The sequence below is a fragment of the Bombina bombina genome, chromosome 10, assembly GCF_027579735.1.
Source record: "Bombina bombina isolate aBomBom1 chromosome 10, aBomBom1.pri, whole genome shotgun sequence".
In the NCBI taxonomy this organism is placed as follows: domain Eukaryota; kingdom Metazoa; phylum Chordata; class Amphibia; order Anura; family Bombinatoridae; genus Bombina; species Bombina bombina.
The window spans coordinates 57,017,756-57,032,347 of record NC_069508.1 but is presented as its reverse complement, the minus strand read 5'-3'; the positions used below and the strand labels follow the sequence as shown (position 1 = coordinate 57,032,347).

The following is a 14,592-nucleotide window of genomic DNA, read 5'->3' as shown; positions in this document are numbered from 1 at the left end:
AAGGGGCCGAATTATCAAGCTCTGAATGGAACTTGATGCCCCTGTTTCCTCGCGTATGCTGATGGCATTCATCAATGTCTGTAGGACATGATCCGCTGAGCGGATCATGTCGGACAGATCGATGATAAATCGGCCCCTAAGTCTTCACAGACGCCATATACACCACCACCAGTTCTCCAAACATGCATGGTATTGAGTGCTAGTGCACAGGCCCTTACAGCATATGTGTGTATGCTGCTGAATAACAGTAATAACTTCTACTAAAAGCTTTATTTTTTTTGCCAATACAAGTATATTGCAAAAATACTTTATTTTTTATTTTTTTTATTTAAATGCATTCGTGTATATTTCAATTTTGACCCTTCAACATTGTGTGCATAATGCGTGCAATTTACATTATGTGTTTTAAACATTGCAGAGTTCCCAAACCTACGGAACCCATTGGTGAGTATGACCAATGCTTATGTAAGCTGCTTACTTGATTGCTGTACTGCAAAGTATCCCTGGATATTTTTTTGCAAATGTTGGCAACATTAAGCTTAACACCATAAGGACCAAGGTTTTGTCCAGTTTCCATGCTTAACCCCTAAAGGACCAACAACATACTCTGTACGTCACTGGTCTTTCTAGGGGGCTTGATTTTTTTTGTTGTTGATTTTTTTATTCCCGGAGGCCTGCTGGAGAGAGGTCATAATAGCACGGTCTTGCTGCTGACTGCGAGACCTGCGCTATTATAACCTTAATAACCCTTAATGATCAGCGACGTAGAGGATATGTTGTGGTCATTAAGGGGTTAAAAGACACACACAATTTTGCCATTTTTGCTCACTCTTGGTTTCACCTTAAAGGGACAATCTACTCCAAAATGTGTATTGTTTAAAAAGATAGATAATCCCTTTATTACCCATTCCCCAGTTTTGCACAACCAACATAGTTATATTAAAGGGACACTAAATCTAAATTTTTTCTTTCATGATTCAGATAGAGCATGCAATTTTAAGCAACTTTCTAATTTACTCCTATTATCATTTTTTCTTTGTTCTCTTGCTATCTTTATTTAAAAAGCAGGAATGTGATGCATAGAAGCTGGCCCATTTTTGGTTGAGAACCTGGGTTATGATTGCGTATTGGTGGGTAAATGTAATCCTCCAATAAGTAAGCGCTATCCATGGTGCTGAACTTAAAATGGGCTGGCTGTTAAGATTTACATTCCTGCTTTTAAAATAAAGATAGCAAGAGAACAAAGAAAGAATGATATAGGAGTAAATTAGAAAGTTGCTTAAAAGTTCATACTCTATCTGAATCATGAAATAAAAAAATTGGGTTCAGTGTCCCTTTAATATACTGTACTTTTTACCTCTGTGATTACCTTGTAGCTAAGCCTCTACAAACAGCCCCTGATCACATGGCTATTTATTTATTATCTATTGACTTGGATTTTAGCCAATTAGTGCTGTGTCCTGCACAACTCCATGGGAGAGAGCACAATGTTATCTATATGGCTCATATGAACTAGCAGTCTCCTGTTGTGAAAAGCTAATAAAAAAGCATGTGATAAGAGGCTGTCTGTAGTGCCTTAGAAACAGGCAGAAAAGTAGAGGTTTAAATGTTATAAAGTATATTAATATAACAATTTTGGTTGTGCAAATTTGGGTAATGGGTAGTAAAGGTGTTATCTATCATTATAAACAATAACAATTTGGATGTTAACTGTCCCTTTAATTGTTCACTCTCTAGTTAAGTGCACCCATACATATTATACACCTTTGTAACCTTTCTAGTGATACCCTATACAGGTATATGAAATAACAATAAATAGGAATTTAATACCAAAAAATGGGAAACAAATGAAAAAAACAAAACAAATATTTTTTTGCAGATTTCTTGATCACAATTTCTTCAAAAATAAAGAAAAATACCTCCAAATAAATTCATTATGATTTTAGGAATATCCCATATGTCTATGTTTCCAAGTAATTGCTAAAAATATAGACAAAACATTGCAAAGATGGAATTATTGGTTTAATGCTGACATTTGCCATGCTTGGACTGTAAGCTAAATAGCAGTCACCCATTTCAAAACTGCTACACAAAAGTATATATTTGTAGAATTTAGACACCCCAGGGTATTTATCTAGAGGTATTTTGACACATTATTGTTAACCATTTTATTACCAAGGTCAGAAAATAAAATTATAATGGTTAAAAACACAAAAAAAAAACGTTATTAAAATAATATTATAAAGAAAAATATATTAAAATAAAGTTTATTAAAAAACAAACAAACATGAAACACTTTATTAAAATTAATTGAATACTTTTTTTCTGTTTGTGTAGACTGGGACAGAAGAGGAGGGGCTTGTCATTTTTGACATGTGATAACTGTGACTAGCTGACACAGTGATCACATGACCATAGGCTCCTTTTTATGCATCACTGGACTGTTTCACTCCTGAGGCATCTAGTGATTGGCCACTGAGCCTGATACCAGCATGCACTGGGGTATACTAGTATCCAAACTCCACTTTGAACTTTGCAATCACTGTGACTGGCTGTCACAGTGATTGTATACACATTAGCTGTTATTTTTGACAGTTACTGTACTGCTGCTGGCTACCCTCACATGCAGACGTCCAGCAGCAGCATCAGATACACACTGATCGCAGCATCTATCTCATAAAAGTAGGCACCCCACTGACAGGCATGGGATCACAACGACAACCTGGGGTGTCCTCCATTACGCAATTTCTGCACTGCCTCACTCCTCAGGCATGCAGAAATAGCACGGGCGTGCAGGCAGAGGTGCACTACAGCGGTGTACAGAGTAAAGCGCTGGTCCTTAAAGGGACAGTAAACACCAGAATTTATGATGTTTAAAATGATAGATAATCCCTTTATTACCCATTACTGAGTTTTGCATAACCAACACTGTTATATTAATATACGTTCTACCTCTGTGATTACCTTGTATCTAAGCCTCTGCAAACTGCCCCCTTATTTCAGTTCTTTTGACTGACTTGCATTTTAGCCAATTAGTGCTTACTCCTAGGTAACTTCACGTGCATGAGCTCAATGTTATCTATATGACACACATGAACTAATGCCCTCTAGTGGGGAAAACTGTCAAAATGCATTCTGATAAGAGGCGGCCTTCAAGGTCTAAGAAATTAGCATATGAGCCTACCAACTAAGAATACCAAGAAAACAAAGCAATATTGGTGATAAAAGTAAATTGGAAAGTTGTTTAAAATTGCATGCCCTATTTGAATCATGAAAGTTTATTTTGGAGTTGGCTGTCCCTTTAAGGGCTAAATGAACAGCGCCATACAGTGTGCAGCACTGGTTGTTAAGGGGTTGAATAATGATTTATATTTTCAGTTTATAGACTTTAATCACTTAAACCTCAGAAAAGTTATCGGAATCCAAAACCAAAAGCAATTAATTTCATATTTTTTCCCCTGATTTTATATAAACAAGTTACTTTTCTCATTAAACATTTTTTTAAATGTAGCTGCGTGATTTTGGCATTCAGCATTTTTATTTAAGTGTTGCTCTTTAATCTTTTTAGGTCCTATATAAATAATCAGTTTCAGTGTTTGCATTAAAAATGATCTTTTGATATTTTGCTATGCTTATGAAATCATCGAAGATACAGGAAGTCATTTCACTCCTAATGCAGAAAAATCAAGTGATTAAAATGTTATACCAACAAAGTACATATTTTGTTCACTGAAATGAAAAAAACAAGTACATTGCGGTAACACTGCAACGTTAGTAAAGTTGTGGAATCATAACAAAATTAACCCCTTAATGACCGCAGCACTTTTCCATTTTCTGTCCGTTTGGGACCAAGGCTATTTTTACATTTTTGTGGTGTTTGTGTTTAGCTGTAATTTTCCTCTTGCTCATTTATTGTACCCACACATATTATATACCGTTTTTCTCGCCATTAAATGGACTTTCCAAAGATACCATTATTTTCATCATATCTTATAATTTATTATAATTTTTTTTATAAAATATGAGAAAAAAATAGAAAAAAAACACTTTTTCTAACTTTGACCCCCAAAATCTGTTACACATCTACAACCACAAAAAAACACCCATGCTAAATATTTTCTAAATTTTGTCCTGAGTTTAGAAATACCCAATGTTTACATGTTCTTTGCTTTTTTTTGCAAGTTATAGGGCCATAAATACAAGTAGCACTTTGCTATTTCCAAACCATTTTATTCAAGACTAGCGCTAGTTACATTGGGACACTGATATCTTTCAGGAATCCCTGAATATCCCTTGACATGTATATATATTTTTTTAGAAGACATCCCAAAGTATTGATCTAGGCCAATTTTGGTATATTTCATGCCACCATTTCACCGCCAAATGCGATCAAATACAAAAAGTCGTTCACTTTTTCACAAACTTTCGGTTTCTCACTGAAATTATTTACAAACAGCTTGTGCAATTATGGCATAAATGGTTGTAAATTTTTCTCTGGGATCCCCTTTGTTCAGAAATAGCAGACATACATGGCTTTGGCATTGCTTTTTGGTAATTAGAAGGCCGCTAAATGCCGCTGCGCACCACACGTGTATTATGCCCAGTAGTGCAGGGGTTAATTAGGGAGCTTGTAGGGAGCTTATAGGGTTAATTTTAGCTTTAGTGTAGTGTAGCAGACAACCCAAAGTATTGATCAAGGCCCATTTTGGTATATTGCATGCCACCATTTTACCGCTAAATGCGATCAAATTAAAAAAAAACGTTGAATTTTTCACAATTTTAGGTTTCTCACTGAAATTATTTACAAATAGCTTGTGCAATTATGGCACAAATGGTTGTAAATTCTTCTCTGGGATCCCCTTTGTTCAGAAATAGCAGACATATATGACTTTGGCGTTGCTTTCTGGTAATTAGAAGGCCGCTAAATGCTGCTGCGCATCACACGTGTATTATGGCTAGCAGTGAAGGGGTTAATTAGGTAGTTTGTAGGGAGCTTGCAGGGTTAATTTTAGCTTTAGTGTAGAGATCAGCCTCCCACCTGACACATCAGACCCCCTGATCCCTCCCAAACAGCTCCCTTCCCTCCCCCACCCCACAATTGTCTCCGCCATCTTAAGTACTGGCAGAAAGTCTGCCAGTACTAAAATAAAAGGTTTTTTTATTTTTATTTTTATTTTTTTAAAGCATATTTACATATGCTGGGGGTGTAGCATCCCCCCTTAGCCCCCAACCTCCCTGATCCCCCCAAACAGCTCTCTAATCCTCCCCATCTGCCTTATTGGGGGCCATCTTGGGTACTGGCAGCTGTCTGCCAGTACCCATTTTGCAAAATAAAACGTTTTTTTTTTGTTTTTATTTTTAGTTTCTGTAGTGTAGCTTCCCCCCCCCCACAGACCAACCCCCACCACCTGCCTGATCTTTTTACTGCCAACTTTATTTCCCCTTTTTAGTAAATTTTAATGGTACTTTTTCTGTAGTGCAGCGGTTCCCACCCGCTCCCTCCCGTGCACGCGCCCGCCCCCACCCCCCTTGCACGCGCGCGCGCCCGTGCGCGCCCCCGGGCATTCCCGCCCCCGATCCCGCCCCCCTCAGCATCATCCGGGGCCATCGATGGCCGCCACCCGCCTCCCACACCGGCTCCTATCCACCCTCAAACGTAGCCGTTAATGTCCGGTGCAGAGAGGGCCACAGAGTGGCTCTCTCTGCATCGGATGGCTACAAATGGTTATTGCAGGATGCCTCGATATCGAGGCATCACTGCAATAACCGGAAAGCAGCTGGAAGCGAGCAGGATCGCTTCCAGCTGCTTTCCACACCGAGGACGTGCAGGGTACGTCCTCAGGCATTAACTGCCTTTTTTTTGAGGACGTACCCTGCACGTCCTCGGTCGTTAAGGGGTTAAAGGGACGTGAAGTCCAATGTTTTTCTTTTATGATTCATATAGAGCACGCAGTTTTAAACAATCTTCTAATTCACTTCTATTATCAAACTTACTTTATTTATTGGTATCCTTTATTGAAGGACAGGGACTTTGTCTGATGAAGGGGTGAGATCCCCAAAACGTCACAACACTATTTTTTGCACATTTTAAAATCTCTAGAGAGTGTGTGCCTTTACTTGAATACTATTGTTGCTTGCCTGCACCCTGGTAGTTATCATTGGAAGTGAGAGTGCACTTTTCTGTGATATATATATATATATATATATATATATACAGCCACCAATCAGGAGCTTGCTCCCAGTAATGCATCGCTGTTTCTGAACCTACCAAAGTATGCCCCTCAACTAAGAATACAGAGTGAATGAACAAAATTAGACACTAGTAGTAAACTTGAAATTTGTTTCAAATTGCATGTTCTGTCGAAAGAATGAAAGAAAAAATTTGAGTTTCATGTCCCTTTAAGTTGCTTAACATGATGTAAAAGGAAAGTTTAGTTTTTTTCCAGAGTCCAATTGGGTAAATCTACAACAAAAACTTTTCTCTCAGGATATTTTTTGTTGGCGTTTTCCCGCATATTAATGTGGAAGCAATAAATATGAGGTTCATTTCTGTGTGGAACAAGAGATATGCACTAGGTATACTTTTCAACAAAGGAGACCAAGAGAAAGAAGCAAATGAAATAAAGTAAACAAGAAAGTTTAAAATTGCATCATGAAGGAACAGTTTTAAGTTTCATGTCTCTTTTTTAACTAACTTGTGCAGATGTTACTAAGTGTTGGATTACCGTAGAGTATAACGCCAAGGGATAGCTATTTATTATGGAAGTGGGAGAAAAGTTTAAGACGCGATTATAATGCGAGGAGCAAAAAAGTATAAAGAATGAAAGCACAATTTTAAGGTATATACCGTATTTGTAACATACGGTAAACAGTAACAAAATAATATAGTAAATACCAGTAACTAACTACCGAGTAGGTCTACCGGTACTGAATATTGTTTGCAGTTAATCAATTAAAATCCTTCAAAGTCAGTGTCCGAATCCTATTCTGCAAACACTGCAATTATGTCATCTTGAGGTTCTGCAGTATCCAGATAAGGATCAACAGTATCATCTGTCTCATCCTCCAAATTTTCATCATCTTCGTAGATGACATTATCTTCGGTCCCTTATGCCAGATTTACAGAAGGATTGTTGGACCATTACTGGCGGCATTGATTGACAAGGCGTCTTTAACCCAACGACAAACAACAGTATCTGGTCTCTGAGGCAGGCCACACTTGGTTGTTGTTACCGCATCAGAGCATATCCATTCGGCCCACATCTGGCGAAGTCTGTCTTTAAATGGCTTGTTTAGACAAACGTTGAGCGGTTGAAGTTGTGATGTCAATCCACCTGGAATAACGGCAATGTCAGTGCACTTATTGCTGACAGCTGATTTGATGTTGTCTTTAAGATGTGCACTAAACATGTCACACACCTGTAATGCTCTTTGCGGCGCAGACTGCCAGGTCGACGGCACCAAACATTATCAAGACAGAATTTCACTCCATCTTCGTCCTTCCAGCATTTTGGCTAACAATGACACCAGATGGGAATTTCGCATTTTTCAGCAGAAATTTTCGCTTAAAAATAATCAGTGGTTTCAGTTTTGTGCCAGCAGCCATGCAGGATAGAACGACTGTGAAGAGAGTATTCTCATGACTGGTTGTCTTCACGAGAACAGTCTTCTCTCCTTTGGTAGGAACAGAACAATTTCCAGGCAAATCAAACGTCATGGGTGTTTCATCCTTGTTGCCAATCTGACCAAGCTCATAGTTGTGTTACAGACGAAGCTTATGAACAAATCTGTGAAAGCTGTCAACTTTTGCCTCAAGATCTTTTGGCAGTTTCTGAGATAGCTTTGTTCTTTGGTGTAACGTTAAATTATGCCATTCCATAAAGCGTGTACACCATCCGGCTGAAGCTACGAAATTTGAATTAATACCAACCTCACCAAACTTCTTGAGTTTCAATGCTTGGAGACGTATAGCTGTTCGTGAAATGGCATAGCCGTTATTTCTGTGCTCCATGACCAAATTGATTCCAGTTTTGGATATGCAGATGATAACCCTCTGCAGGCCTTCTTATGAAATTCAAGAAGTCTGGTGAGGTTAATGTTAATTTGAATTTTGTAGCTTCAGCAGGAAACCAGTCACAAGAAAACTCACTTCACAGTCGTTCTGTCCTGCATGGTTGATGACACAAAAGTGAAAACACTGGTTATTTTTAAGGGAAAAACTGGGTCACAAAAATTTGAAATTCCCCTCTCTCATCATTAGAGCTCAACCAAAAGGCTGGCTGGACAAAGACGGAGTGAAATTCTGGCTTGATAATGTTTGGGACATGTTTAGTGCACATCTTAAAGGAAACATCAAATCAGATTAAATGAAATGTCTCTAATATACCGCAACCCCTCCAATTTGTATCTTATTTTATGTCTCAAAAATCTTGCCTTATAATCGAGTATCTACATTACACTTTATATGTAATGTTAAAAGAGACATGCTTACTATTTCCTCCTGTACCTGTAGCTCTCTTAAAAGGGACATGAAACCCAACATTTTTCTTTCATAATTCAGATAGCAAATACAGTTTTAAACAACTCAAATTTACATCTATTATCTAATTTGCTTCATTCTCTTGGTATCCTTCGTTGAATAAGTAGCAATTCACTACTGGGAGCTAGCTAAATGCAAGGCTGGATTGGCCCACCAGGATACCAGGACATTTCCCGGTGGGCAGCAGCAGCTGGGGCTGAAAAGCTACAATTTAAAGGGGTGATTAATGGATGCAATTGGGTTGTAGGGTGCCTATGTAACAGCAATCTGGTTCTTTAATTGATACAAACTAATATAATATAATTCTGAAAAAAATATTAGTGGAAGGTGTATCCCAGTAACCCCCTTTGAGAAAAATGGGGCATATGCATTCTAATGACCAATGGAAAACAGGACTGGTCTCCAAATTTTCCAGGGCTGCTTTTTATTCACAGTCCGGCCCTGGCTGAATGCATTGAGTGAGCCAACAACATGAGACATATATGTGTAGGCACTAATCAGCAGCTCCTGAGCCTACCTAGATTTTCTTTTCCACAAAGGATGCCAAATGAACTAAACAAATTAGATAATTGAAGTAAATTGGAATGCTGTTTAAAATGACATCTGAATCATGATAAAAAAAAAAATGTGTTTCCCCCCCTTAAAATGTTAGATAGAATGATACATTCAAAGAAAAGATTAGTCTGAGATTAACATGTCAATATATTTTTTAAATTTCCATTGGCTGCTTAAATATTGACAAAATTAGTGTAAAGTTTTAGTGTCTATAAAACAATGGGAGCTGCCATGTTGTAACTTAGGTTACCTTCTCTGCTGTGGCCAATTAGAGACAGTTATAAATAGGTCTCTAGAGTGTGCAGTCAATCACTGTGTGAAACATAACAGTGTTCAACATTCCATTTCTAACAGGAACTGACAAGCTCACAATCTCTGAATGAAATTACAGCAAAAGGTGACAAAATAAATAATGAAAGTATAGTGCAGAGGTATATATATATATATATATATATATATATATATAATTTATCATTTTATATTAACATCTCAAAGTGTTTAATGTCCCTTTAAACCTGTTCTCTGTAAAGCTCTGCATCTTTATACTGGGTGTCTCCATCTTTGGTACGTATATATAGTTGGATCTTGTGACAAAAGCAGTACACTTTCACAGATCAGTGACATTGCTGGCTTTTTGACAGCTGTACCTTGAACTTTGGGTAAGATTGCAAAATAGAAAAGAGAAGAGTTACATTTGTGCAGTTTCTTTTTTAAAAAAAAACACATTTTACAAGTAAAATAACAAATGTAAACTGCCCTGAGGAATAATATAGACAAACCCAACCAGTGTAAAAACATACAGCTTCTGCTCTGTATTGTGCAGGCTAAACGGAAGAGAATGAATGACAAAGCTTGTCAAGAAGACAATAATATCACTGATCTGTGAATGTGCACCACTTCTGTCACAGGGTACAGGAATACTTCAATTTCAAGATGGCAGCTCCCAGTGTGAAGATGCAGAACTTCATTAACCAGCACTTTTGAAGAGTTTAAATAAGAGAATAGCTCTGAAGAGAGCTGTAGGCACAGGGCGAAAAGCAATAGCATAATGAGTAGTAACCCTGCTATTGTAGTGGTACCCAGCAGTTCAATGTCCCTTTAAGCAGTGCACTACTGTTCCTGAGCCTACTTAGGTATAATAATAGATATATATAAAAAAGCAAATTATATAACAGAAATAAATTGGAGAAGTTGTTTAAAATAGCAAGTTTTATCTGAATTGTGAAAGGTTAAGTTTGATTTTAGTGTCCCTTTAACTGATCTCCAAACACCATTTGACCAAAGTGGTGCATAAAAATGCTACATTGAGACTCCACACATGTAGGTCCCCCCTGTGATAATTGGTGCAGAAGAGCAATTTCTCTGTAGCAAGTGATTGTGAAGTCCCAAGGTCTGGTGGATAAGTCTACTGAAGAAGTGTCAGCATGTATAGAATGTACTGCAACCACTGAAATATTAGATGTACAGTATTTTATGAGCTCTTCACAGTAATGTTTTCTAAGAAATGACAAGATGGATGTTATAATAGACGTTTTCCTGTGTTAGCCCCATATGTTATCTAGATAAACAAACACTTCTTCCTACAGAGATCCAAATTGGTTAATTGTTTAAAGAACTTTCATTATTTATTTTTCTCACTTTTAAGTCTGAATTTAACTCTGAAAACTGTAGTTTTATGAAAGCATCCAAAAAGACAGGGTGGATCCTACAGGATATTAAACAGTGACTCTGTTCCATGCTACAGAGTCATTGCTTGGTCAGTGTAGGAACTCATTCATAGCTGCCCCTAAAATTGTATGAGGTATATCCCTAAACTACATACATATATTTACACACACACACACACACACACACACACACACATATATATATATATATATATATATATATATATATACATACATATAATGCTTTATGAGCCGTGTACCATGATTGTAGTTGTAGTTTTTTCAGTTTCAGAAAATGATGGTTTGTGCCCAAAGTTGCTTAAGCTTCAAAATGGAGTAAAATATTATTAGTTTTATGCTTTTCTTTAAAACTTTTCCTACTTTATGCTCAGCTCCCAGGAAAATATTAGCAATACAATACTAACAATTCTTGGACTCCCCCTCCCCCCCTTCAATATGTCTCACCTGCCATTGTGCTTTACAGAGGATGCTGTATAGGATTTGAGTTCTTTTTTAGCACAAAAAAAAAAATCCATTTAACAAGACATAAAAAAAGAAACTGATGTATTTAAATTGTCAGGCGTGTTTTAGCTTTTAGTAACTGTACTAGAAACCAGTGGGCACCAGAACATTTACATGACAGCCTGATAGATTAAAGCAGTTTGAAGATGTCTGGTTTAAAGCATTATATCTTTTTCATGCATTTGTTGTCTTTAAAATTAGTGCAAAAAAAGCTTTTATTATCACTATAAAATAATTCACTTTTTTAATACTGACCTCCTATTTTACTTTAATACTAAAGGTAATAAACATCAGTTCTAATACAAACTAGAAGTCTCAGACCTTTCCCATAAATATTTGTATAATCCTAAAATATTTTCATTTACAAACAAAACAAACACAGCTTGTAATTTACAATGCATTTCCGTTTCTAGAACCAAAAGAAAGATGTGCTCTCTTTTTTTTTTTCTTTCTCTAGTTTATAACCTCATGTTACTACAGCAATTCTTTTTCTTTGTATCCAGCTGCTTAAATGATATTCTCATAAATGTCATGCAAAACTGTCAGAATGTTGACACTATTATATGTAAAGAATAGCACTGAATAAATAATAATGTTACACTTACTGTTGTAGCTTGTAGGAAACTTCATTGCTTGACGATAGTGTGTCTGCATCTTTAGATCATCTTAAATGAATCTTGAGTTGTCTATTGAAGGAATCTCCTTCCAACTGTGCCAAACTGATCCTTTGTAAGCTGCAGTGCACAGGATGCTATAGTGCCCTTGGACACAAGATTTGCTGGGTTTTCCACTGTAGAGCCCACTCTGTTTAAGAAAATAGCATTTGCCTAGTGAGAATTGTAATATATCCTCCTATAGTCAGAAGTGACAGCTGTTATTAACAGCCCCACGTTACTGTTTGGAGATTTCAGTTGCAGTTCCCAACACTTACAATCACAGCCCAGGCAGTCAGAATGCTGTACTACTATTGAGCCCAGAGGGGGTGGGAACACAAAAAAGTGGGAAGAATTTTTTCTTCTCTATTAGTTAAGGCAACATTAGCAAGAAAACTACAGTTTGCTGGAAACAGTCTGATGCTTAAAACAATATTATATACATATATATATATATATATATATATATATATATATATATATATATATATATATATATATATATATATATATTATTTAGAACATTTTTAATGACATGTAAAGAGAACAACAATATTTGTGAAGATGCAGAGTCTTCAACAAGATGTGTTAAATATTAATCTGCAAGTTTGCAAAAGTGTTGCAAATTGACACTTTGATCTTTGTGACTAGCTTTTGTTAACCCATCTCATGCCAAACAGAATAACAATGGCTATGTGCCCCAAGTCATTAAAAGGTAAAGAGGTAACAGATTTGACTAATGTAGGGGATGCAGACATCACAAAACTAAAAAAAAAACAATGTTACCATATTTTATAGTCATTGGGGCTCAGTCAGAATAAGAAAACAATACAGAAATGATTCACTTGTTGGTTTATGGGAAAACAAAATCAGAGGGTGCTCAGATTAGGACATTACAGCAAGGTCAGCTTTAGAGTTAAGTTGAAGCGTTTTAAGAAAACTCTTCTGTTCAGGGATATTTTGTAAAATAGAAATGTGTTTATCTTGTGTTAATAACAAGATACAATAAAAAAGGAGAGGAAATGAAAAGGAGAGGAAGGATACTTGCAAAACTGTTAAAGGGACATTCATGGGAATTAAAAAAATACTCTCCATGAAATATTCAATTATGTGTAGTAAAAATGCTTTTCAATGTATTTTCTTATTTTTTTCCCCTCATTTTGTTTTGTAATTAAATTCACAAAATTGTGGTTTTTACAATTCCTGTAAAAGACTGAAGTGCATAGTTCATGGTAAGGGGCTCGTCGGAAACAGAAGTTAGGAAGCAGCGGTCTAAAGACCGCTGCTCCATAACTTGTCCGCCTGCTCTGAGGCCGCGAACAGAAATCAACCTGATTGAATACGATCGGGTTGATTGACACCCCCTGCTAGCAGTCGATTGGCTGCGAATCTGCAGGGGGCGGCATTGCACCAGCAGTTCACAAGAACTGCTGGTGCAATGATACGCTGTCTGCATTTATCGATGTGCAGCGGACATGATACTCTACTTCGTATCATGTCTGCTCGCACTATGATAAATCTACCCCTTAATTTTTCCTTTGCTGTGATCAGTTATGGACTGATATAAATGTGCTCCTGCAGTAGTCAAACAATTACTGTGTATAATGTTGCAGGGTCATGGGTTCTTGTTCCTGCAAGATACTCTATATGAAAGAACAAAAAGGTGTTTATGTCTATTTAAAAGGATATGAAACCCCCAAAAATATTTTGTGATTCAGACAGAGCATACAATTTAAAGGGACAGTAAATGTGCAGAATAATGTTATATAACATTATTTTAGCGGTAACTTCACAAATGACAAGTATTGGCAGTTATTTTTATTCTAAAGTTGGACTCCGCTCCAGGATCTACTGAGCGGGACTTAGATCTTCAAAACGCTAATCGCAGGAGTGCTGGCTAGTCACAACATGCCTGATCGCACCATTGGACTGAATGTAGCTAGCTCCCGCTACCAGACCAGAGCGGGAGCTAGCTACATTCAGTCCAATGGCGCGATCTGGTGTGTTGTGACTAGCCAGCACTCCCGTGAATAGCATTTTGAAAATCCAAGACCCGCTCAGTAGATCCTGGAGCAGAGTCCTACTTTAGACTAAAAAAAACTGCCAATACTTGTAATTTGTGAAGTTACCGCTAAAATAATGTTATATCACATTTTTCTGCACGTTTACTGTCCCTTTAAAAAAAAGTTTACAATTTACTTCTATTCTCAAAGATGTTCGGTTTCTATGGTATTCTTTGTTGAAGAGACATCTAGGTAGGTGTCTGGAGCACTAAATGGCGGGAAATAGTGCTGCCATATAGTGCTCTTGCATATGAAAAACTATCTAGCAAAACTTCTGCTATATAGTGCTCCAGAAACACGCATGCTTATTACCTATGGAATAATTAAACATTTTATTTAAATTAGTTAAATTTCCTTCGAAGTACCAACCCAGGACAAATGTTTGATATTTGGTTAGCAAGGGGAGTGGTGGTTACGGTAGAGCTTTTATATATATATATATATATATATATATATATATATATATATATATATATATATAAATATCCTCAGATTTAAAGGATAGTGGTGTCCGATAGTCCTCCTGAAAAGAAGGTATAAACAATAAAGCTTAATAGATTTAGCATTGCGGAATCTGTTGGCGCTCTAATAAT

General features: G+C 36.9%; 1 protein-coding gene across 2 annotated transcripts in view; it reads right to left on the bottom strand.

Moving 5' to 3' along the window:
• Window positions 1-12,215, bottom strand: part of RXRG (retinoid X receptor gamma) — a 115,279-nt gene extending 103,064 nt beyond the window's left edge. For both annotated transcript variants that reach the window (XM_053694074.1, XM_053694075.1), the window contains exon 1: window positions 11,889-12,215. In XM_053694074.1, the coding sequence (XP_053550049.1) occupies window positions 11,889-11,937 (49 nt within the window). In that variant the 5' untranslated portion in view covers window positions 11,938-12,215. The remainder of the gene's footprint in view (window positions 1-11,888) is intronic.
• Window positions 12,216-14,592: the final 2,377 nt, after the last annotated feature.